At 41.7% G+C, this 23,608-nt stretch overlaps 1 protein-coding gene and 1 long non-coding RNA gene across 10 annotated transcripts; both read right to left on the bottom strand.

Moving 5' to 3' along the window:
• Positions 1-74: 74 nt before the first annotated feature.
• On the bottom strand, positions 75-21,876 carry LOC105932670 (leucine-rich repeat extensin-like protein 5). Of its 9 annotated transcripts, XM_036127138.1 has the most exons (6): positions 14,045-14,080; positions 13,917-13,972; positions 13,600-13,838; positions 6,247-6,304; positions 186-719; positions 75-115 (listed from the first exon to the last, which is right to left on the bottom strand). In XM_036127138.1, exons 1-5 carry the CDS (start codon positions 14,068-14,070, stop codon positions 205-207), a joined length of 894 nt encoding a protein of 297 aa, XP_035983031.1. In that variant the 5' UTR covers positions 14,071-14,080; the 3' UTR covers positions 75-115; positions 186-204. The 9 variants fall into 9 exon arrangements, with proteins under 9 accessions (XP_035983031.1, XP_035983036.1, XP_035983029.1 ...); XM_036127143.1 differs by lacking the exons at positions 75-115; positions 186-719; positions 13,600-13,838; positions 13,917-13,972; positions 14,045-14,080 and adding exons at positions 5,499-5,558; positions 5,634-6,168; positions 6,521-6,573; positions 6,648-6,738 and having other exon boundaries at positions 6,247-6,441; XM_036127136.1 differs by lacking the exons at positions 75-115; positions 186-719; positions 6,247-6,304; ... (1 more) ...; positions 13,917-13,972; positions 14,045-14,080 and adding exons at positions 12,799-12,856; positions 16,728-17,262; positions 17,346-17,642; positions 17,724-17,779; positions 17,852-17,884.
• On the bottom strand, positions 1,147-2,015 carry LOC118557319. The gene is made up of 2 exons (XR_004927796.1): positions 1,294-2,015; positions 1,147-1,200 (listed from the first exon to the last, which is right to left on the bottom strand). It is a non-coding gene; the product is annotated as an uncharacterized LOC118557319 (long non-coding RNA).
• Positions 21,877-23,608: the final 1,732 nt, after the last annotated feature.

The raw sequence follows: 23,608 nt of genomic DNA, 5'->3' as shown, positions 1-23,608 counted from the left end.
CCAGCAAACCAATAAAGCTTCAGGTAGTTTGAAGCTGAAGCAAATGAGTCACTCAAAAAGGATAACACATTAAGTTGTTGATGAGCAATTTATTAAAAGACATCGACAACGCCATCTGAAAGAGAAAACCCCATTTAAAGTCTAATATCAAGATTTATCAATTCCAGTTCCAGAGCTAAACCCACCTAGTCAGCTTTTGGACATCTAGGGAGCACCTGGGTAGACCTTCTGCTGCCCAGTTCCAGGGTTCTGGGGTGTCTGTGGACCATCAGAACCATGGTCTTTCAGGTAGTGGGTGGTCTGGTAGTAGTCTTTGCCCTTCTCATGGTCTCTGCTGAAGGTAGTGTAGGTGCCAGGAGGGTACAGACCATACAGGAGGCTGTAGTCAAAAACAGGGTAAGGATAGGGAAAGGGGTATGGAGGAGGATAGGGGTATGGCAGAGGATAGGGAGGCTGGTCGCCCCACAAGCCACCCACACCATGGCTAGGCAGAGCCACAGGTGGAAGAGGCTGGCCAGGCCCCGTAGAGTAAGATGGGTAACCAAACTCCTCCGTCTGCTGCTGGTAGTTTCCAAGTTCAGCTTCCTTCACAACATTTGAAGTCTCTCCAGACTGGAGAACAGGTCCTGGAGGTGGCGGAGGAGGGAGAATGACACTAGAACCCTGGACATTTGCTGGAGCTTCCTCAAAGGCTTGAGGAGCCTTAGACCACTTGGCTTCTGGAGGAGGTAGACATAGGATTTAAATTAGTAATTGTTTCATCACAATTGTGAAAGAGTCACCATGACATGTGTGAACCATGTTTGAGACTAGTTACCTGGAACAGAGGACTGAGCAGCTCCCACTTGATAGCCAGCATCATATTGTGGCACATAGGAACCAGTACCATATCCTGCAGGAACAGAACCAACAAACACTGGATCTTTGTGCACAGACTGGGGTCTTGCCTGAAGACACCAGCAGGAGCATTGTAGGACACAGGTGCAGTGTAGCCAGGAGCTGCTCTCCTGTGAGAGGCAACATTTCCCCCTGCATTGCTGTCACTGCTGCTCTGGTGTTGGCCTTTTGTCCCTATTGTAGAGGGACAAGTTTAGTAAAAAAAAGGTGGGCTCTAGACATCTCACATGAAAAGTGGACAATAACATACCTTTGACAGGAACACCATGAGCATCCAGAATAAGCAAGGCCAAGAGGGAAACCCTGAAAATATGGATACAATGCAAATCATCAATAAACATTTTACAGCAAAAACAAAAAAAACAGACACCACAGACAGGTAAACATGTTTCATACCCTTGGAGGACGTGACGAGACAGCATGTTGCAGATCAGCAGTGAAAACCATGACAGCACGACGACTAATAAATGTTACCAGAGACCAGCTCTGCCCAATCAGAGTTTAATGAGCTAACAACATACAGCCGGTGACGAGTGATTTTTCATGAAAAAAAGATGAAGCCTCAGCTTTTCAGTTTTATTTTGACCTTTTAAAGTATAATGTCAATGTTTCCATATGAAAAGCCTTTTAATTGATTTATGCAATATTTGAATTGTCTGGGATTTGGTAATTTGTTACTTTAACCCTCAAATTGCAAGAATTTATTTCATGCATTGGGATTGCGCACAGCACCCAAACAAGGTCAGCATGAAGAAAAAGCATGGAAATAGCCATGAATAGTTTTATGACTAGTCTCCTCAAAAATAAATTCATGGCCATTTGTACTTAAGTGCATGAAAAGGAATAAATGAATAAATCACAGAGCTGTCTTTTGGTGTAGGCTACACAGGCTGCTGCTTGGGGCACCAACTTCTAAAGGGTGCATTGCTAAAATATTAAAAAGTAATAATAAAAAGAAATAATGAAAAAAAAGTAAAATAAATAGTGTACATAACAATATGCGGCCGTGACTGTTGTCATTTTGTTATGGTCTGTAAGGAGCATAATTCAGAAAATGCAAACAAGCACCAGTTAACACATACAAAGGTGGTTCTTGGGTTGTAAACAAATATGTAATGTTTACTAAAAAAAAAAAAAAAAGAAAATTTAACCCAATGAATACCTTTTTTATGTGTTAACTGGAAATGAAACGTTAAAAAAATTGGAAATTTGCCCTGGTTTACATTTTTGAGTGAATGGTGAAACAGTTTTACTCTGTTGCTGCCTTTTAACCCCACATGTTTTGCATCCCCTTATTTTATGCAATCCAGGTCATTAATGAACATGGGGTGCATCGTTAACCCCGGATGTTTCCTGAACAGCTCATTCAGAAGTACATGTCTGTTAAAAAGGTGCCTTAAGCCCCAAATTGACATTGGATTTTTCAAATTTAAAAATGTATCAGATTTGCTTCTATTGTATTCAATATAATCACTACGCACTCCACCATAACCTAACAGTGAGTTAATAGAAAATGGTTATCTGAGGCAGTTTGCATGTTCTCCCTGTGCATGCGTGGGTTCTCTCTGGGTACTCCGGCTCTTCCTCCCACAGTCCAAAAATATGACTGTTAGGTTAATTGGTCTCTCCAAATTGTCCTTAGGTGTGCATGAATGGTTGTTTGTCCTGTTTGTCTCTGTGTTGCCCTGCGACAGACTGGCGACCTGTCCAGGGTGTACCCCGCCTCTCGCCTGGTGAACACTGGAGATAGGCCCAGCAACCCCCGTGACCCCATGAGGGATTAAGCGGGTCAGAAAATGGATGGATGGATGAATTATTTGCGCCCACTTCACACGGCCAGGGACGGACCAGCTCAGAGGGGGAGCCTGGTGCATGTGTCTGCACAGGGACAGATGGAAGAGGAGCTGTGTAACCCAGCTTTGTGAGCTAGATTTGCATCCTGCTGTGAAATCATCTGATCCTTTAGCGTAGTCAAAATCAAAGCATTTAATCCTAAAGTAGCTAAACACCTTAAAATGTTCTTCAGATCACCACATTGGATCTCATTTCCAGCAGATGGTCCAATTCTACATGGTGACAGAAATTACGTGTTGCTCAGTAAACTAGGAAAATATAACATTTACTGGTGCCAGTAAGACATAGTAAGTGCAAATTCCCAGTTATACGGGTCATTGCAACGATTTAAGCCTGTTTGCTGTCGCAAAGGCAAGCCTCCCTCTTTTTCATATTTTCTGTGCTGATTCTAAACACAGCCCTGGGTTGTTTGGAGATGCAGTTTTAACAAGAATACCATTGACTGCAATGTTTTATTTTTGTTACAAAACATGCAATATATGAACTAAACAAGGGCAAAATTTTACTCAAGGTAATCCATGCATACCATTTTATGTACAGTTCTTGACTGAAATATTAATACTCAAAAAAGATGAGTTCAAGAAATCTCCTGGATGAGGGTGTATATTTTAAACCCTACATTTTAACACATTTTTCTCCACAGATATTTCAGTAGTAAAGATTGTGTGGTTCATGTGTTTAGTGAAGAACAGCAGACTGGAAATCTTTCACTGTGTTTGGCTGGTTAAAAAAAAAGTAGGAAGATATTAAGAGGGAATGGAGGACTGGGGTGATGGGGATGGATTTCCGGGTTTTGGCGAGGATGCAGACAACACTGTTCTGGACATAATGGAGCTTCTGGGTGGATTTGGAGGGGAGGACCTGCTTGTAGGGAGTTACAGTAGTCGAGGCAAGATGTGATGAAGCCGTGGACCAGTCTTTCAGCATCCGGTTGGGAGAGTGAGGGTTTGAGTTTAGCAATGTTCCTCAGATGGTAGATAGGTCTGGCAAACTGATTTAAAATGAGCAGTAAGTGTAACAGATAAGTGGAGCATAAAATCTAAATGCTGCTTCTCCATGTTTGGTTTCAGGGTATGCAGAGTAGATTTGAGCCAAAAGACCTGAGTGGTCTGGATGGTCGATACACTGATTACAAGTCTGATGTATTTAGGTGCCAAGCCATTCTGTGAGCGGTAGACTAACCAGTGGTGTTTCTGGCATAAGTAGAGCACAAAAACTAAACGCCTATTTGCAGCAACGATTTTTTGAGATTAATACAACCTGACTTTGATCAATTCTAAATGATAAAACAAATCTTTAATATTAAACAAAAAAGAGCTAACGAGGACAATCACTAGATTCTGTCACACCTTCAGCAGAACGTAAACATAACGTGTGCATTTCCAGTGTTTTGGACAATCCAAGCTTGAGGCCATATAATTTGTGCTCCTGACTGTCTACTTTGAGCGCGTTGGGCATGCGCACTGCGATTTCAGATGTTAAACGGTGGGCTGGTCCCAATATCAAGGCACCTTAGAGGATTTATCCTACTGAGTTTGTTTTCTGGCAGACTTGGAGATATAGACAAATGTTTATAACTACTGGTAAGGAATGTCTTTTTACAGTATTACTCTGAACTATGTCTCACTGGCTAGGAAAACATAGCTCCAGTGACATCTGGTGGGGCCAGGTCCCAAATGCAGAGACTAAAGTATTTTTAAGGTCTATTGAGATACCAGAAGCCAGTGTTGAGACTTTTGAACTTAGGTGATATGCTCCAATGTCTAAGTGAGGACATGGGCAGTAGTGTTAACTGCAGTTGTCGGATCGACTTTTTGGTAGACATGAAAACATCGTTGCAGTAATAAAAATCAAATAAATGCATGTATTAATTTTAAGATCCTGCGTAGAGTCCTTTAATTCTGGAAGTGTTCAGGTGATAGGCCTGCTTTGTATCTTTAGATGCTTTATGGAGGTTAGAGTCCATCACATCAGATTTTAGGCCAGATCAGTGGTTACTAGCCAAAGCAGTGCACTTTTGATTGCTCCTTTAGCAACCTGAAAATGTAGTTTTTTGGTGATGTAGAGCTGTGTCTCATCTGCATGTTATGGTAACTAATTAGCTGAGCTAGAGGGAGCATGTAGATACTGAATAGGAGGGGACCCAAGATGGACCCTTTGGGAACCCCACATGTGATTTGTTTGCCGATGTAAAGTTATTTAGACACAAGTCCATTAAATAGGATTTCAACTAGTCAAGTGCTGTACCAGAAAGGCTGTTCCAGTTTTGCAGGTGGTCTGACAGAATCAAGTGAGTGACAATATTGAAAGCTGCACTGAGTTCCAGTAAGCCAAGTTATGTGGTTCCACTGCAGTCTGCATGTTTAAGATCTTGACAAGGGCAGCCTCTGAGCATAGAGGCTGGTCATTAAGGTATTCAATTGTTAAACAGCTTTTTCACACAAAGGGAAGCTTTGCCCAAATTGTTCTTTGCAAAAATAGTGTGACAATTGCCATTTTAAGGGTCCAGAAAAAAAAAAAAAAAAAAAAAAAAAAAAAAAAAAAAAAAAAAAAAAAAAAAAAAAAAAAAAAAGCCCCGGCAGAAGTGATGTATTATGAGAGTCAAGTCAGACAAACCTCTTAAAGCTGTGGGTAGCCTTTGATAGATCAGTCAATAATCCAACTCCCAAACCCCTCAGTCAAGGATATCTTAACCTAGGCACCAAAGCAAGTACAACCAGCTACATTCAGATATTGAATTCCTCAAATAGAGTCTTTAACAGTTTTATTTGCAAACAGTAAATTCTTCATAGACTCGGGCATCTCATCTAAAGAGAGAAAAAAACAAGTTTCAGTCAAGAGTTGTGAAACAGGGCATCTGCATGTACTGAATTTGAACCTACCTCCATCTCCCTTCAGGTCTCTAGGATGTACTGGGGTAGACCTTCTGCTGCCCAGTTCCAGGGTTCTGGGGTGTCTGTGGACCATCAGAACCATGGTCTTTCAGGTAGTGGGTGGTCTGGTAGTAGTCTTTGCCCTTCTCATGGTCTCTGCTGAAGGTAGTGTAGGTGCCAGGAGGGTACAGACCATACAGGAGGCTGTAGTCAAAAACAGGGTAAGGATAGGGAAAGGGGTATGGAGGAGGATAGGGGTATGGCAGAGGATAGGGAGGCTGGTCGCCCCACAAGCCACCCACACCATGGCTAGGCAGAGCCACAGGTGGAAGAGGCTGGCCAGGACCCGTAGGGTAAGCTGGGTAACCAAACTCCTCAGTCTGGTCCTGGTAGTTTCCAAGTTCAGCTTCCCTCACAACATTGGAAGTCTCTCCAGACTGGAGAACAGGTCCAGGAGGTGGCAGAGGAGGGAGAATGACACTAGCACCCTGAACATTTGTTGGAGATTCCTCAAAGGCTTGAGGAGCCTTAGACCACTTGGCTTCTGGAGAGGGTGCAAACATGATTTAAGTTAGGAAAGTTTTCTTCAAGATATTTGAACTATACATTTGGGACTAGTTACCTGGAACAGAGGACTGAGCAACTCCAGCTTGTTGAGAGCTGGCAACATGTCCTGGCATGTAGGCCCCAGTGCTATAATATCCTGCAGGAGCATTGTAGGACACAGGTGCAGTGTAGCCAGGAGCTGCTCTCCTGTGAGAGGCAACATTTCCCCCTGCATCGGTGTCACTGCTGCTCTGGTGTTGGCCTTTTGTACCTATTGTGGAAGAACACCTGGTTTAACAAGTGTAGGGCGTCATTAAAAATGTCATACTTGAAGGTGGACAATGCTATACCTTTGACAGGAGCACCATGAGCATCCAAAAGAAGCAATGTAAAGAGGGAAACCCTGAAAAGATAGATAAAAATAGAATAAATATGTCAAATAAATATCCAAAACTACATTATCAAACTGGTCCATACCCCAGGAGGACCTGACCAGCCATCATGTTGAAGCCCAGCAGTAAAGAAAAGTGCCCCAATGATGGTTTATAAATCCTACCAGACCGGCTCTGACCAATCAGAGCTTAACAAACCAACGATCCACAGCTGTTGAAGACCTGCACTGAAGAATAGAAAATTAAACCAAAGCCGTTCATTTTCTAATTGTGTCTTTTGAGACCCACATTGTGTTTCATTTTGAATTTAGAGCAATATGATGTCATCATACAACACCATTAAATTCAACAAATCAGCTAAAATGTGTGTTGAGCAGTTTGTGTTCCTCATGCAGCTGTAGGCTGGACTATCTCTGTTCATGTTAGATCATGAATCTTGAAAGTTGTATCTGCCCCTTAGTTCAGATCAGTACAGAACAAGAAGCCTCCAACTTGAGGCCAGAGTCACTGAGAAAATTTTACCAGAATCCATCTTGTTTTTATAACTTAGAAAGGTAGAGTTTGAATAATTTCAAGATTAGTTTTAGCTTTTCTTACCAGTGCTTGTATCACACCTTTAAATGAATATGGTGTTTTATTCAATTTATTTGAAATTCAGAGTGCATGGATTATGCATTTAAGATAAAATCTGATATTGTTAGTATAATAGGTTAGTATAATGTGAGTTTTCATCTTTTAATAGCTTTTAAATATTGATTCTTGGTGCATTTAGTGAAATGAGTTGTATCACTCAACTGGTAATATGAGAGAGAGATATCAACACTGTCTTGGTCTTTGGTCTTCAGCTGCCCTTTGACTAGTCTCTATGAAAGGGAGAACCTCTTTTTTTCTACCTGGATAACTTACTGAGATGTCAATATTTTCAACAAAACAATACCACTAGATTGATAGCCTGACTACAGAGATAGTTTTAGGAATATCCCTTCAATAGGCCTTTTTTCAGTCAATATTGAGTGCTTGCTGTGTCTGCAAACTCCTGATACTTTTTCAGTGCAACGCTTCTGAGAGACTGTCCTTGCAGACACTGGGGGTCCATCCGAATACCCTAATTGGGTAAGGACTCTTTCACCAAAGCGGAAGTGCATCAGTTTTCACCATGATAAGTGCTGTCCGAACGTTGCTGTCAGTAAAGAAGGAAGAAGGAAAAGGGGCCTATATGCTTCTTCCTGCGGCTAATTTAGCATAGGAACCTCTTGGTGTCCCTTACTGACGCTAAGGAACTATAAGGTATCCCACAATCCTTTGCACGACATGATGTATAAGCACACCTCATGGAAATTAATGGAAATGGGCAGAAAGAAGAGGGCGTACACTTTGTAGTTCCTTTTCGGAAGGCTGTAGACTCATATTTGAATTACATCATCCATGAGTGTTTCCATCACGTTATGACGTCAGTGTTAAAGGCTGTCCGAAATCGGCACAGCAGTCCGAAGCTCCTTTCCTACCCACGATAGAGTCTTTACTATTGACCCCATGAAAGGTCAAGGAACAGGAGCTAGGAGCTATTAATAAGGGTAGTCAGATGGAGCCCAGTAAACCCCTGCAGCTGTTACCCCAAGTAATGGTGCCTTTGATTTGTCTCTGAGGTCAGAGCTGGGACTGCCATCAATCATGAATTTAATGCATTCTAGTTTCAAATTGGAGAGCAGTGGGATTTGCTCTGTGTTTTAGTGCTAACTACTTTTAATAAAGGCCAAAAATAGATTTCTCTCTATCTTGAGTCTTCAGTCACTAAAGTATAAAGTTTAAATACATATATTGTACAGTACTGTGTGCCCCACTGGTCTAATCAGATGCAAACCTTCATAGAGGCTACTTAAAAGTTAGCAAACTTAACAGTTTTTACATTAGGAGCCACATGAGATTCCCAAGTCAGGGACCCTTGGCAAACTCCAGCTTTAGGGGATGTTCTTGTTTTCCAACCAGAGGCGTGAAAAATCTGACATCCGAGCACAAAGAGATTGCCCCATACCCCCGCTTCAGTGGGACTCATTCAAACATCTAGGTCTGTGCTGGACAGAACCTTGTGGCCTCCCTCTTCAGAATGGGAGGATTGTGAGATTCGTTATACAGAAGAAAAAGATAGCCACTTAATCCACTGGCTCTCTGGATGCGTGCATTTATATGGAGTGAATTTTGTTCCAATATTGTCGCAAGCAAAGAACACATTTTGTAAATAGAAATTTGAAGAAAAATTTTTTTTTAAATTTTTTTTAATATTTAATTTTTTTAAATGTTCGTTTTTCAATTTCTTTTGCAGATCTTATATTGTCTAATTTTATTTGTTCAAAATTCTCTTTTTCAAATTGAGTTTTACGAATTGCATTCTTTTCAAATTGCGTTTTACAGATCACATTCTCCTCACTTCTGGGGACGGGCTTTCCTCTGGAGCGAGGAGCAAAGACACATTTCTATTGGTCTGCAGGGACGTTTGCAGCAACATTTTTATTGGTCAATGTTCGTGTCAAGAGCGAGAAATGAAGACCGTCTTTGCAGCCAGAACGAGGCAGCAGCAGCTGTCTGTGAAACTGAGGTGGAAAGGGAATCACGGCTCCCCAAAGTCGCCAATAAAAGAGAAAAATACAAGCGAGCCAGTGCATGAACGCCATGGATTGTTATCAAGAGTTATAGAATAGTTGGTTGGCAATGAGGCAGAGTTGACTGGATTCGTCATTTATGCTGAATGCGCGTTCCCGACGCAGCGGATACAAATTTTGTCACAAGTAAAATACCTCTGTCACAGCATCTTATATTTTTAGCAAAAAGATGGCCAGCTGGTCCCTTTTCACTCCCAGGGCAGAATGGAGCTCCCTCCATTGCTTGAAAACTGTCCCGATATTTACTCTGGTTTTGTTCCTTCGCCAATCTGAGTCGAAGTTTGCCCTTTTTTGTTGAACTAGAGATTTCTTTTAACTTTTCTGTGGAGTCTGTGATGGGGTATGAGAGGAGCTTGTGGCTGGTCTTTTGTGGTCCATCTACCAAAACAGTCGGTGTTCTCTCACCAAAGCCTAGAGCAGGGGTGTCAAACTCATTTCTATATGGGGCCCCTTTGGCGTCATGAAGTCATCAAAAGGGCCGGTTGCACGTGTATAGATGATACTTTTCAGAATTTCATTCCAGTTCACATAGAAGTATAAAAAATGCACAGTAACATAAAAGTAGCAACCTTAGGTCCAGTTTATACAGTTTATCTGCAAAAAAAGTTGATATTGGGGTGAGTTACACTTACAGGAGGAACAGTTTTAGCCACTTTATAGACTTTAAAAGGATATATGCCTCTACTTTATGACATGATATGCCTTTTTTTTTGGCTCTTGAGGGCCGGATAATTTACCTTGACGGGCCGGATTCGGCCCGCGGGCCTTGAGTTTGACACCTGTGGCCTAGAGGATGCAACCCGAATCTCTCTCTCTCATAAACTGACTGATGGGACCTACAAAGGCAACTGTGATTATATAAGCTAATTCATTTTACACGTCAGGCAATTGTAAGGGCATATATGGGAAAGACAATATTTAACTTCAAAGCTTGCACAACACACCTTTATACGGAGCCTACCGAGCCTGCCCAAGGGACATGAAGAAAAATAAATAAATAAAATGTATTCCGACTTACTTTTGCAAGATCCTGTAAAAGTTTTGCGAGATCCTGACTTACTTTTGCGAGATCTCCCAAAAACTCCTGCTTCCCACGGGGTTCAGCGCAGCACCAGTGCTGGCTCACCATTGCGCACTGCTGCTGCGCTCCGTACGCTGGCTATTCGGGGCTCGGTTGGCGGTCATTTGTTTTGTTGTCAGCAGCAAATATCTGTACCATGCTAAGAAGCAAGCTCTGCTAGTGAGTTGAAATGGAGCAGCAAGGACCAAGAGGTTGTGGGTGCACGGGACCCTCAGGTCCAGGGAGCTTGTTAAAGAGCTCTGTTTCCACAGTGATACGATCTGTAATTTTTTTCATACAGTTCAGGGAATACTCCCGAATTTTGCTTCCTGGGCTTTCCGGATGACAGTCGGGTGGACCAGTTTGGCCCAGTTTCTATTGGACACGTGCGTGTATTGTACTTTGCTCGGTTTAGCATGGCGCATGCAGGTAAAAATACTGGGTCCGCGTCTTGTGTGGAAGGCGGTTGTTTACTGAGTGAATATTTATCAACAGTGATTTTTCACGATATTGTCTACCTTGTCTCTTTGCATGTGTAATATGTCCTCTTCTGGGACATCTCTGGATTGTAGGAAACACTGTAAATCACCCTCCATGTGTCTCCTGGAGACTGTGGATTGCAGAAACTCCACAAATACAGTTCCATCACAATAAACATCAATTGGGAGCTTTTTGCGAGATCTTGCAAAAGTAAGTTGGGAGACATTTATATATTCATTTTCTCCATGTCCCTTCCGGGGCTCCGTACCTTCTTTTGAACACACTGAGCTGGAAGAAAAAACTTAAAGGTGGATTATGAAAAATTTGGGAAGCTTTTCACAACATTTAGCAGGTTTTTAGAAAGAATTAATAAAATATTTCAAAATAGCTGTCATTGTGTGGCAGAAAACCTAAAAACTTTCCAATTTTAATGAAACACCATCTCCTTGAACTCATATTTTTTTAAATGAGTGGAATCTGTCGAATCTGACAGCAAAAATAACGGTCTCTGGTTAATTGTCATTATGAAATTATATTGGTCAATGTTGTAAACGTCCCAAGTGGGGTTGAGTTCTACTGATCAACTTAAAGTTGTAAAGTCCTTACACTTGCTCCCTGTATCTCAGAGAATAGACTTTAAAGTACTTGTTAGTCTAAAAATCCCTAAATGGCTTAGCACCTAAATACATCAGACTTGTAATCAGTGTATCAACCCTCCAGACCACTAAAGTCTTCTGGCTCCAGCCTACTCTGCATACCAAACATGGAGAAGCAGCATTTAGTTCCCACTTATCTGGAACAAACTTCCAGACAACTTTAAAGTGCTGAAAGCCTGAGTTCTTTTAAATCAAGATTAAAAACACGTTTAGGATTGCCTTTGATTGTTCTAAACAGTTTAAGTTTGTAGTCCAACTGTTTATTTGCTTTTAGTTTCCCCATTCTGTTTCTACATTTTATTCCAACTTGCTTTTTCCACTATAAAACATGTAAAGCACGTTGCTTGGGACTGAAATGTGCTATACAAATGATTCTGCCTTCCCTTAAGGTTTCATGGCTGTGAGAGACAAAATATACACCAAGAAATGTTAAGTTAAATTTACAAGTCAGGTTGGGACACTGATAAAAACAATTCCAGTTACATGGTTAGTGGTCATTTGGTTACCTAATTGAATATTTTGTTGGAAGCCTGCTGTATGTGTGAGGCATTTATCTGCATCAGTGCAGTTGTGTACTCTGTTCACATGAGTCCAAGAAAGGTTGTGATTTAGACTTTTGGTTGGGCAGGAAACACTGACTTGTGCTTTGTCCAGTCAACTCAAGCATAGACACTTTTGATTAACATAAGCACAGAAGTCTAGCTGAGCACCGACTTAAGAGTCACAACTACAGTAGCTAGGGAGAACATAGCACTGCTTTCTACTTGCAAGAGACCCATGGTCCTCCCATTTGGCTGAGTCAACCCTTCTAACATGGATATTTACTCAGTGCTGTTTTAAACTAGCGTTGCCCCCCCTTCTTGCTCATTTTGTATTGTTTGGAAATAAGGCCAACTATCCATGCCACGCTAATGACCAACCACAACCGAGCCTTCTCGGTAGAATGCTAGTGTCTGACTCAGTGGCCCGCCACCCCTCTGACTAGCATGTTGCCTTCAGTTGGTGATTTGATTGACAAAACACATTAGAAAATCAGTTTTTATATAAAAAAAAAAAAAAAAAAAAAAAAAAAAAAAAAAAAAAAAAAAAAAAACACACACACACACCTGGGAGTCCAGGGTGGGCTCTCCCCCAATGCCAATGCAAACCTGTTCATGTCCATTTCTACACTTTATTCCAACCTGCGTTTTATCTTCCTACATTTAAAACATGGGTGTCTGTGGACTCCAAGAGCCTTCTCTGTAGGGTACCCCAGAGCTCAGTTTTGGAACCCTGTATCACATTATCCTCAAACCATTTTACAGCACACATGTAAAACATATGCAAAAGAGTTTAAACAAAAGCAGGAACTTCTGCCTTCACATTAATGCCACAGAGAACCAGTAAATATTTGAAGAGCTTTATTTAAAAGACAGTTGTGTCTTCCAAGAGGGCATGTCATCTGAAAGAGAAACAGTAAAGTTTGTTAATCCAAACATTACAAGAGTTTCTGGAGTTAGAGATTTTAACCTACCTCCATGTCCCTACAGGTCTCTAGGATGTACTGGGGTAGACCTTCTGCTGCCCAGTTCCAGGGTTCTGGGGTGTCTGTGGACCATCAGAACCATGGTCTTTCAGGTAGTGGGTGGTCTGGTAGTAGTCTTTGCCCTTCTCATGGTCTCTGCTGAAGGTAGTGTAGGTGCCAGGAGGGTACAGACCATACAGGAGGCTGTAGTCAAAAACAGGGTAAGGATAGGGAAAGGGGTATGGAGGAGGATAGGGGTATGGCAGAGGATAGGGAGGCTGGTCGCCCCACAAGCCACCCACACCATGGCTAGGCAGAGCCACAGGTGGAAGAGGCTGGACAGGCCCCGTAGGGTAAGCTGGGTAACCAAACTCCTCAGTTTGGTCCTGGTAGTTCCCAAGTTCAGCTTCCCTCACAACATTGGAAGTTTCTCCAGACTGGAGAACAGGTCCAGGAGGTGGCAGAGGAGGGAAAATGACACTAGTACCCTGGACATTTGTTGGAGCTTCCTCAAAGGCTTGAGGAGCCTTAGACCACTTTGCTTCTGGAGAGGGTGCAAACGTGATTTAAGTTAGGAAAGTTTTCTTCAAGATATTTGAACTATACATTTGGGACTAGTTACCTGGAACAGAGGACTGAGCAACTCCAGCTTGTTGAGAGCTGGAAACATGTCCTGGCATGTAGGCCCCAGTGCTATAATATCCTGCTGGAACAGAACCAGAAGTGGCAGCGTATCCAGCTGCAGGCATGGAGCTCACACCAACAAACTGGGGCTGGGTCAGACTGGGGTCTTGCCTGAAGACACCAGCAGGAGCATTGTAGGACACAGGTGCAGTGTAGCCAGGAGCTGCTCTCCTGTGAGAGGCAACATTTCCCCCTGCATTGGTGTCACTGCTGCTCTGGTGTTGGCCTTTTGTACCTGTTGTGGAAGAACACCTGGGTTTAACAAACGTAGGTTTTCAATAAACATGTCATATCTGAAAAGTGAAAAACACCATACCTTTGACAGGAACACCATGAGCATTCAGAACAAGCAAGGCAAAGAGGGAAACCCTGAAAACAGACAGCAAATATAAAATAAACAATATATAAAATCCAAAACTGCTCCACAGAAAAGTTCCATACCCCAGGAGGACCTGACCAGCCATCATGTTGAAGCCCAGCAGTAAAGAAAAGTGCCCCAATGAGGGTTTATAAATCTTACCAGAGACAGACTCTGACCAATCAGAGCTTAACAAGACAATGACACACAGCTGCTGAAAAGCTGTACTCAAGATGAGGAGAAACCAAATCACACTCCATTTCAGTCGGTGGCGGTAATGCACCAAAAGTTGTTTGCCAACCGCCATAAAACAATAGAAGAAGAAGAAGAAGAAGAAGGAGAAACCAAAGCAGTCAGTGCATTGATGACCACACTCCAGTCTGGTAGGTGGCGGTAAATGCACCTTAAGTTGGTTGCCATCTGCCAATAAAAAACAAAAGAAGAAGAAGAAAGCAGTCAGTGCCCGTCTTCACAAAGGTTCTGAGTCCTCTCAGAGAGCTCCTATCTTAGCCTAAAGATTCCTACCTAGGAGTCTTGGCTTAAGACTGATTCAGATAGCTGCTGAGAGCGACTCTGAGCAAAGAGACGAGAGAATTTTTTATCTTAGTCTAGAGGTGTGGTTGACCCCGTTGCTAGGGGTGACGTTGTCTTTTAAGAGCTGTGATTGGTTGATAGCACAAGAAGAAAAAAGAATCATGCTCCCTGTAACCAAAGGAGATAAATTAACTGATGAGACAGAAATTGTGACATGATGAAACTTAACAAAATTAGATAATTCACATAAAATGGAGAAAAAAATGTGTCTCGTCGGCTGTCTACAAAAGACCAAGAGGTTGATCACAATGGATGAGTTGTGTGCGCCAAACTACATAGGCCAGTGTAGAGCTTTAAGGAGTTATGTGAGCTCAGCCAGCAATATGACGCTTACTTTTGTTTGTATTCTTTAGGGCAATTGGTAATTATCATTAATAAGTAAAACCATTAATGTATCTTGTGATTATCACATTTGTATATTAAAATATTTTTTCTAAGTACAATGTTATATTTGGCGGGCTCTGTATTTTTTTTGTCACTTTAATGAAATGGCATGGATTGAGAAATTTAAAGTACTTGTGCAACTTGGACAATGATGTGCAAAATGGGAGAGTTTATTCAGAAATAAGAGTTTTCAGCATTTCTTGGTTTTAGATTATTTTTTAACACCAGTTTGTTTTAGCATTTTTGAGAAAATTCAATTAAAGATGAACAACTATATACAGTGAGCAACAGAAGAAAATCCAAAACAGTAATTTTTTTTAATAAAAACTCAAACTATCATAACAAACATGCAATCAACCAAAACCTATGACTTATTCTAGAGCCGTGGAAGGTAGCTAGAGATAGGATGCTCATGGTCTGCACAGTCTGAAGCTTTTCCCGTAGATGCCTGGTGAGGTGGTCTTCAACTTCTGATGTGCTGGCTTTGTTATCTCCTCCTGAAGGAGGCTGACTTTACACCAACATGTTCAGGAGGGGAACCACTTTGGAGGCAGAAACATTTTCCTCTACAGGCAGCTCAGCAGTGACAGTACAGAAAGGCACCCTCCAATAATGTTTAACTCCTCTGATGTTGATAAAGGGATGTTAGTGGGCCAGCTAATGCACCTCACCTATAAATAAAGAAAATACAGTTCTTGGTAGGCAAATCTAATTTATCCTAAGAATGTTGGAGGCATCATTTTTTGCTCTTCCCCTAAATGAAGCAAGCCTCGATATGAGCTTTGCAGAAACACCCTCTCCACTACTAGACACACGCCTCATCTCATAGCAGCTCTAGTTTGAAACAGTTAAAAAAAAAAAAAGATGAAAGCCATTTTCTTTTGCTTTTTCAGCCATTTCTTTAATGCCCCCAACATGCAAATGTCTACTGAACAGATAAAGCACCAGGATTAGCTAAACCTGGTCTAGAGCAGGCTAGCTGCAGAATAAATTGCCATGATAATTTATATGCTAGTGCTTTTGTGAAACTGAGTCCAGATGATTTTCACAAAAGCCAAATTTAGAGATCCAGGCTTGACATAGCATGGAGCGATGCGTCCTGGCATTTATCATTTTCACGAAGCCCAATTCAGGCTTAGGAAACAAAACTCAAGTCAGATGTAAGCAACCCAGCTAAATGCGCATCCCTGGCTGTCTACAAAAGACCAAGAGGTCAATCACAGATGCTACAGTGGATGAGTCGTGTGCGCTGATCTTCAAACTAAGTCAGCAGCAGCTTTTGATAAACCCTCATGTGGCACCAGACTCAAGACACGTTTGGAACTACCAACAATATTTTGAAGATTGACCTTAATCTAGAAGTTTTCACTGACCCTTCCATAACTCCTGAAGCAGATGAGCAGTATAGAGGAAAACAATGTCCAACTCATAATAGTGACATTAACTACTACAAATCTTTGAAAATACCAAGCATTGACCAAGACAAAATTAAAGTTAATATAGGATCTCTCATGGAATACCCATTCATGATAGAAATACAAATATTCTTTCCCTTAAACAGTCATTAGGTGACCAAGTCTTATGGTATGTATAAGTTTCCTTTTGGGGATGAGAGATTGGACTACATTTCCTCAAGTGTACAAAACATGCAGAGTCAGTTATTTTTAAAGAGTTTATTTGAAAACAGTAAATCCATCCAAGGCTCTGGAATCTCATCTAAAGAGAAAACACAAGTTTCAGTCAAGAGTTATGATACACGGCATCTGCATGTACTGAACTTGAACCTACCTCCATCTCCCTTCAGGTCTCTAGGATGTACTGGGGTAGACCTTCTGCTGCCCAGTTCCAGGGTTCTGGGGTGCCTGTGGACCATCAGAACCATGGTCTTTCAGGTAGTGGGTGGTCTGGTAGTAGTCTTTGCCCTTCTCATGGTCTCTGCTGAAGGTAGTGTAGGTGCCAGGAGGGTACAGACCATACAGGAGGCTGTAGTCAAAAACAGGGTAAGGATAGGGAAAGGGGTATGGAGGAGGATAGGGGTATGGCAGAGGATAGGGAGGCTGGTCGCCCCACAAGCCACCCACACCATGGCTAGGCAGAGCCACAGGTGGAAGAGGCTGGACAGGACCCGTAGGGTAAGCTGGGTAACCAAACTCCTCCGTTTGGTCCTGGTAGTTCCCAAGTTCAGCTTCCCTCACAACATTTGAAGTCTCTCCAGACTGGAGAACAGGTCCAGGAGGTGGTGGAGGAGGGAGAATGACACTAGTACCCTGGACATTTGTTGGAGCTTCCTCAAAGGCTTGAGGAGCCTTAGACCACTTGGCTTCTGGAGAGGGTGCAAACATGATTCAAGTTAAGAAAGCTTTATGTCCAAGTGAAGATATTTGAACATCATTTGGGACTAGTTACCTGGAACAGAGGACTGAGCAACTCCAGCTTGTTGAGAGCTGGCAACATGTCCTGGCATGTAGGCCCCAGTGCTATAATATCCTGCTGGAACAGAACCAGAAGTGGCAGTGTATCCAGCTGCAGGCATGGAGCTCACACCAACAAACTGGGGCTGGGTCAGACTGGGGTCTTGCCTGAAGACACCAGCAGGAGCATTGTAGGACACAGGTGCAGTGTAGCCAGGAGCTGCTCTCCTGTGAGAGGCAACATTTCCCCCTGCATCGGTGTCACTGCTGCTCTGGTGTTGGCCTTTTGTACCTGTTGTGGAAGAACACCTGGGTTTAACAAACGTAGGTTTTCAATAAACATGTCATATTTGAAAAGGGAAAAAAAACACCATACCTTTGACAGGAACACCATGAGCATTCAGAACAAGCAAGGCAAAGAGGGAAACCCTGAAAACAGACAGCAAATATAAAATAAACAACATATAAAATCCAAAACTGCTCCACAGAAAAGTTCCATACCCCAGGAGGACCTGACCAGCCATCATGTTGAGGACCAGCAGTAAAGAAAAGTGCCCCAATGAGGGTTTATAAATGTTGCCAGAGACCGACTCTGACCAATCAGAGCTTAACAAGCCAATGACACACAGCTGCTGAAGAGCTGCACTCAAAATGAGGAGAAACCAAAGCAGTCAGTGCATGAATGACCACACTCCAGTCTGGTAGGTGGCTGTAAATGCACCTTAGGTTGGTTGCCATCTGCCAATAAAAAATAAAAGAAGAAGAAGAAAGCGGTCAGTGCCCGTCTTCACAAAGATTCTGAGTCCTCTCAGAGAGCTCCTATCTTAGCCTAAAGATTCCTACCTTGGAGTCTTGGCTTAAGACTGATTCAGATAGCTGCTGAGAGCGACTCTGAGCAAAGAGACGAGAGAATTGTTTTATCTTAGTCTAGAGGTGTGGTTGACCCCGTTGCTAGGGGTGACGCTGTCTTTTAAGAGCTGTGATTGGTTGATAGTACAAGAAGAAAAAAGAATCATGCTCTCAGTAACCAAAGGAGATAAATTAACTGATGAGATATGATGAAACTTAACAAAATTAGTTAATTCACATAAAATGGAGAAAAAAATGTGTCTCGTCGGCTGTCTACAAAAGACCAAGAGGTTGATCACAATGGATGAGTTGTGTGCGCCAAACTACATAGACCACTGTAGAGCTTTAAGGAGTTATGTGAGCTCAGCCAGCAATATGACGCTTGCTTTTGTTTGTATTCTTTAGGGCCATTGGTAATTATCATTAATAAGTAAAACCATTAATGTATCTTGTGATTATCACATTTGTATATAAAAATATTTTTTCTAAGTACATTGTTATATTTGGCGGGCTCTGTATTTTTTTTTGTCACTTTAACGAAATGGCATGGATTGAGAATTTTAAAGTACTTGTGCAACTTGGACAATGATGTGCAAAACGGGAGAGTTTATTCAGAAATAAGAGTTTTCAGCAGTTATTGGTTTTAGATTTTTTTTTAAACCAGTTTGTTTTAGCATTTTTATTGAGAAATTTCAATTAAAGATAAACTGTATACAGTGAGCAAAAGAAGAAAATCCAAAACAGTAATTTTTTTTATAAAAACTCAAACTATCATAAAACATACAATCAACCAAAACCTATGACTGAGTCAAGAGTCGAGGAGGGTAGCTAGAGATAGGATGCTCATGGTCTGCACAGTCTGAAGCTTTTCCCGTAGATGCCTGGTGAGGTGGTCTCCAACTTCTGATGTGCTGGCTTTGTTATCTCCTCCTGAAGGAGGCTGACTTTGCTCCAACATGTTCAGGAGGGGAACCACTTTGGTGGCGGAAACATTTTCCTCTACAGACAGCTCAGCAGTGTCGTCATAAAATGGAAACAGCACAGAAAGGCACCCTCCAATAATGCTGAACTCCTCTGATGTTGATAAAGGGATGTTAGTGGGCCAGCTAATGCACCTCACCTATAAACAGTGAAAATACATTTCTTGGTAGGCAAATCTAATTAATCCCAAGAATGTTAGAGGCATCCTCATTTTTTGCTCCTCCCCTAAATGAAGCAAGCCTCGATATGGGCTTTGCAGAGATACGCCTCGTCTCATAGCAGTTCTAGTACTGAACTGTTTGTGGTTAAAAAAAAAAATAAAGATACATAATTAAACCATTTTCTCTTGCTTTTTCAGCCATTTCTTGAATGCCCTCAACATGCAAAAGTCTACAAAAAGGCCTTTTTGTCAAACTCAGAACACAAACACAATTGAAGAGTAGTAATCTACACATGGATAATAAAAGTTAATGGCATAGGCTATCAATTTTAAAATAACTACTTGACTTAATACCAATGTGTATCACTGGTATTTCAATGCTGGGCTAATAAAAGCACAGATAAGTAAATGGATTAACTGACAAAACACATTGGTTTCTCAGTTTGACCACAGACTGAACAGATAAAGCACCAAGATTAACTAAACCTGGTCAAGAGCAGGCTAGCTGCACAGAGTAAATAATGTCCCTCTGGGATTAAATTATTTTTATAAATTGCCATGATAATTTGTATGCTTGTGCTTTTGTGAAACCATGTCCAGATGATTGTTTCACAAAAGCCAAGTTTAGAAATCCAGGCTTGACATAGCATGATCGATGCATCCTGGTATTTTTCTGTTTCACAAAGCCCAGTTCAGGCTTAGAAAACAAGACTGTCCAATCAGATGCAAGCAACCCAGCTAAATGCGCATCCCTGGCTGTCTACAATAGACCAAGTGGTCGATCACAGATGCTTCAATGGATGAGTTGTGTGCGCCGATCTTCAAACTAAACAGCTTTTGACGAACCCTAATGTGGCACCAGACTCAAGACACGTTTGGAACTACCTACTATATATTGAAGACTCCGACCTTAATCTAAAGGTAGCTTTTTCACTGACCCTTCCATAACTCCTGAAGCAGCAGAGCAGTATAGAGGGAGGAAACTTTTGGACATTGTTTTCCAAAGCTGTCTGCTGAAACTCAGATTTTAATAGTGGCATTAACTACAAATCTTACAAAATACCAAGCATTGACTAAGACAAAACTAAAGTTAATATAGGCTCTCATGGAAATACCTATTCATGATACAAATATTCTTTCCCTTAAACAGTCGTTAGGTGACCAGGTCTTATGGTTTGTATAAGTTTCCTTTTGGGGATGAGAGAATGGACTACATTTCCTCAAATGTACAAAATATGCAAAGTCAGTTATTTTTTAAAAGTTTATTTGAAAACAGTAAATTCATCCACCAAGGCTCAGGCATCTCATCTAAAGAGAAAACACAAGTTTCAGTCAAGGGTTATGATACAGGGCATCTGCATGTACTGAACTTGAACCTACCTCCATCTCCCTTCAGGTCTCTAGGATGTACTGGGGTAGACCTTCTGCTGCCCAGTTCCAGGGTTCTGGGGTGTCTGTGGACCATCAGAACCATGGTCTTTCAGGTAGTGGGTGGTCTGGTAGTAGTCTTTGCCCTTCTCATGGTCTCTGCTGAAGGTAGTGTAGGTGCCAGGAGGGTACAGACCATACAGGAGGCTGTAGTCAAAAACAGGGTAAGGATAGGGAAAGGGGTATGGAGGAGGATAGGGGTATGGCAGAGGATAGGGAGGCTGGTCACCCCAAAAGCCACCAACACCATGGCTAGGCAGAGCCACAGGTGGAAGAGGCTGGCCAGGACCCGTAGGGTAAGCTGGGTAACCAAACTCCTCAGTTTGGTCCTGGTAGTTCCCAAGTTCAGCTTCCCTCACAACATTGGAAGTCTCTCCAGACTGGAGAACAGGCCCAGGAGGTGGCAGAGGAGGGAGAATGACACTAGAACCCTGGACATTTGTTGGAGATTCCTCAAAGGCTTGAGGAGCCTTAGACCACTTGGCTTCTGGAGAGGGTGCAAACATGATTCAAGTTAAGAAAGTTTTATGTCCAAGTGAAGATATTTGAACATCATTTGGGACTAGTTACCTGGAACAGAGGACTGAGCAACTCCAGCTTGTTGAGAGCTGGCAACATGTCCTGGCATGTAGGCCCCAGTGCTATAATATCCTGCTGGAACAGAACCAGAAGTGGCAGTGTATCCAGCTGCAGGCATGGAGCTCACACCAACAAACTGGGGCTGGGTCAGACTGGGGTCTTGCCTGAAGACACCAGCAGGAGCATTGTAGGACACAGGTGCAGTGTAGCCAGGAGCTGCTCTCCTGTGAGAGGCAACATTTCCCCCTGCACTGGTGTCACTGCTGCTCTGGTGTTGGCCTTTTGTACCTGTTTTAGAAGAACAGCTGCTTTAGCAAATATAGGTTGTCATTAAAAATGTCATAATTGAAAGTGAAAAACACCATACCTTTGACAGGAGCACCATGAGCATCCAGAATAAGCAAGGCAAAGAGGGAAACCCTGAAAAGATAGATAAAATAGAATAAACAAGTCAAACAAATATCCAAAACTACATTATCAAAATGGTCCATACCCCAGGAGGACCTGACCAGCCATCATGTTGAAGCCCAGCAGTAAAGAAAAGTGCCCCAATGATGGTTTATAAATCCTACCAGAGACCGGCTCTGACCAATCAGAGCTTAACAAGCCAACGACCCACAGCTGCTGAAGAGCTGCACTCAAGAAAAGAAAATTAAACCAAAGCCGTTCATTTTCTAATTGTGTCTTTTGAGACCCACATTGTGTTTCATTTTGAATTTAGAGAAATATGATGTCATCATACAACACCATTAAATTCAACAGATCAGTTAAAATATGTGTTGAGCAGTTTGTGTTCCTCATGCAGCTGTAGGCTGGACTATCTCTGTTCATGTTAGATCATGAACCTTGAAGGTTGTATCTGCCCTTTAGTTCAGATCAGTACAGAAGAAGAAGCCTCCTACTTGAGTTCATAGTCACTGAGAAAAATTGACCAGAATCCATCTGGTTTTCATAACCTAGAAAGGTAGAATTTGAATCATTTCAGGATTAGTTGTAGTTTTTATTACCAGTGCTTTTATCACACTTTAAAATGAATATGGTGCTTTATTCACTTAGTTTTAAACTGATTATGCATGGATTATGTATTTCAAGCTCAATATTTGATATGGTTAATATAATAGGTTATAATTAGCGCTTTTTTCCTTTAAGAGCTATTTTGTTATTTATTTTCTGCATTGTTTTGGGAAACCAGGTTTATCACTTAACTTACAATACAAGAGCAGTACGAAGATTTACTCACTCACTTGGTATATCTCTGCTCCTCAGACCATCTGGAATGGAAAGCATCTTTTTTTCTAACAGGATATCTTACTGAGATTTTAATGTCTTCAGCAAAACTAGACCAGAATTGATCATTTTCACATTAGAAGGAGAACAGCAGGGACAGTCAGGAAATAACAGTCCCTGTTAGGTGGTAAATTAAATATGTTTTCTTTTATTCTGGAAATTAACGACACATATTGACATTAATTAATCACTGTTTTGCCATTACGCACTGTTATAGGCTATTTAATGTTTAATAAATAACTCTCGGTCTGTTAGGTATTGTCTGGTAAATATCAGCCCACACAACTGATATTAGGACAATAGTTGAAAGCTTAATTAATTTAGAACATTTGGTATGTGTTTCAACCTATACACAATGCAAATCCTGAGTTAAACAAAACACTATTTGAGAAAATAACATTTGAAAGAATAATTTGCTCAGTAAAATCAATACCTCTAGGACACTTTATTTTATCAATGCAATGAAATGATTTCCTCTCAGCTTGGTGTGGCCGCAGGAGAGGATACCGCTCCGCCCCGATTCAGCTCAATTTTCCTGCAACAGCTGAGAAATGTAACAGACTTTATCCACTGCAGTCGGCTGTTAAGTTTCGATGTGGGTTTTCACAGAAATTTGTTTTACATTGCCTGCAAATGTTCGTAGGTGTCCGAACCCATTCTGAGCCAGGTGACTGTATCTTCTGGTCAGCTCTCCCTTGTGAGAGCTGGCCAGGTTTTTTTTTTTTATACAGTGGCCCCCTGCTCTGATAACAGTTCCCTGGTGTCTGTAAAAGTCTCATGTTTCATGTTGTTTTCAATGCAGTATGATTTATCCTACTTGGCTGATTGCACAACACCACAAACAGAATTCAAAGTTAATCCAAATGTATTGAGAGTTGAATATTAAAAAACATGTATTGATCCATGGATCCTCCTCGCTTCTACCAACAGCTGCGGCCTTGAGCCAAGAATATTCTGACTTATCTCTTACACAA

This window comes from Fundulus heteroclitus, chromosome 23, assembly GCF_011125445.2.
Source record: "Fundulus heteroclitus isolate FHET01 chromosome 23, MU-UCD_Fhet_4.1, whole genome shotgun sequence".
NCBI lineage: Eukaryota > Metazoa > Chordata > Actinopteri > Cyprinodontiformes > Fundulidae > Fundulus > Fundulus heteroclitus.
The sequence above is the reverse complement of the archived record's forward strand: the minus strand, read 5'-3'. Positions and strand labels throughout refer to the sequence as shown.

Bases quoted from the DNA above. Each gene is read 5' to 3' on its own strand.
- LOC105932670 (XM_036127137.1), bottom strand. From the start codon at position 21,866: ATGATGGCTGGTCAGGTCCTCCTGGG. The intron at 17,643-17,723 runs TGGTGTTTTTTT...CTTCCACAACAG, and splicing joins TGGTGTTCCTGTCAAAGGTA to GTACAAAAGGCCAACACCAG. The intron at 17,263-17,345 runs GTAACTAGTCCC...CACCCTCTCCAG, and splicing joins TGCTCAGTCCTCTGTTCCAG to AAGCCAAGTGGTCTAAGGCT.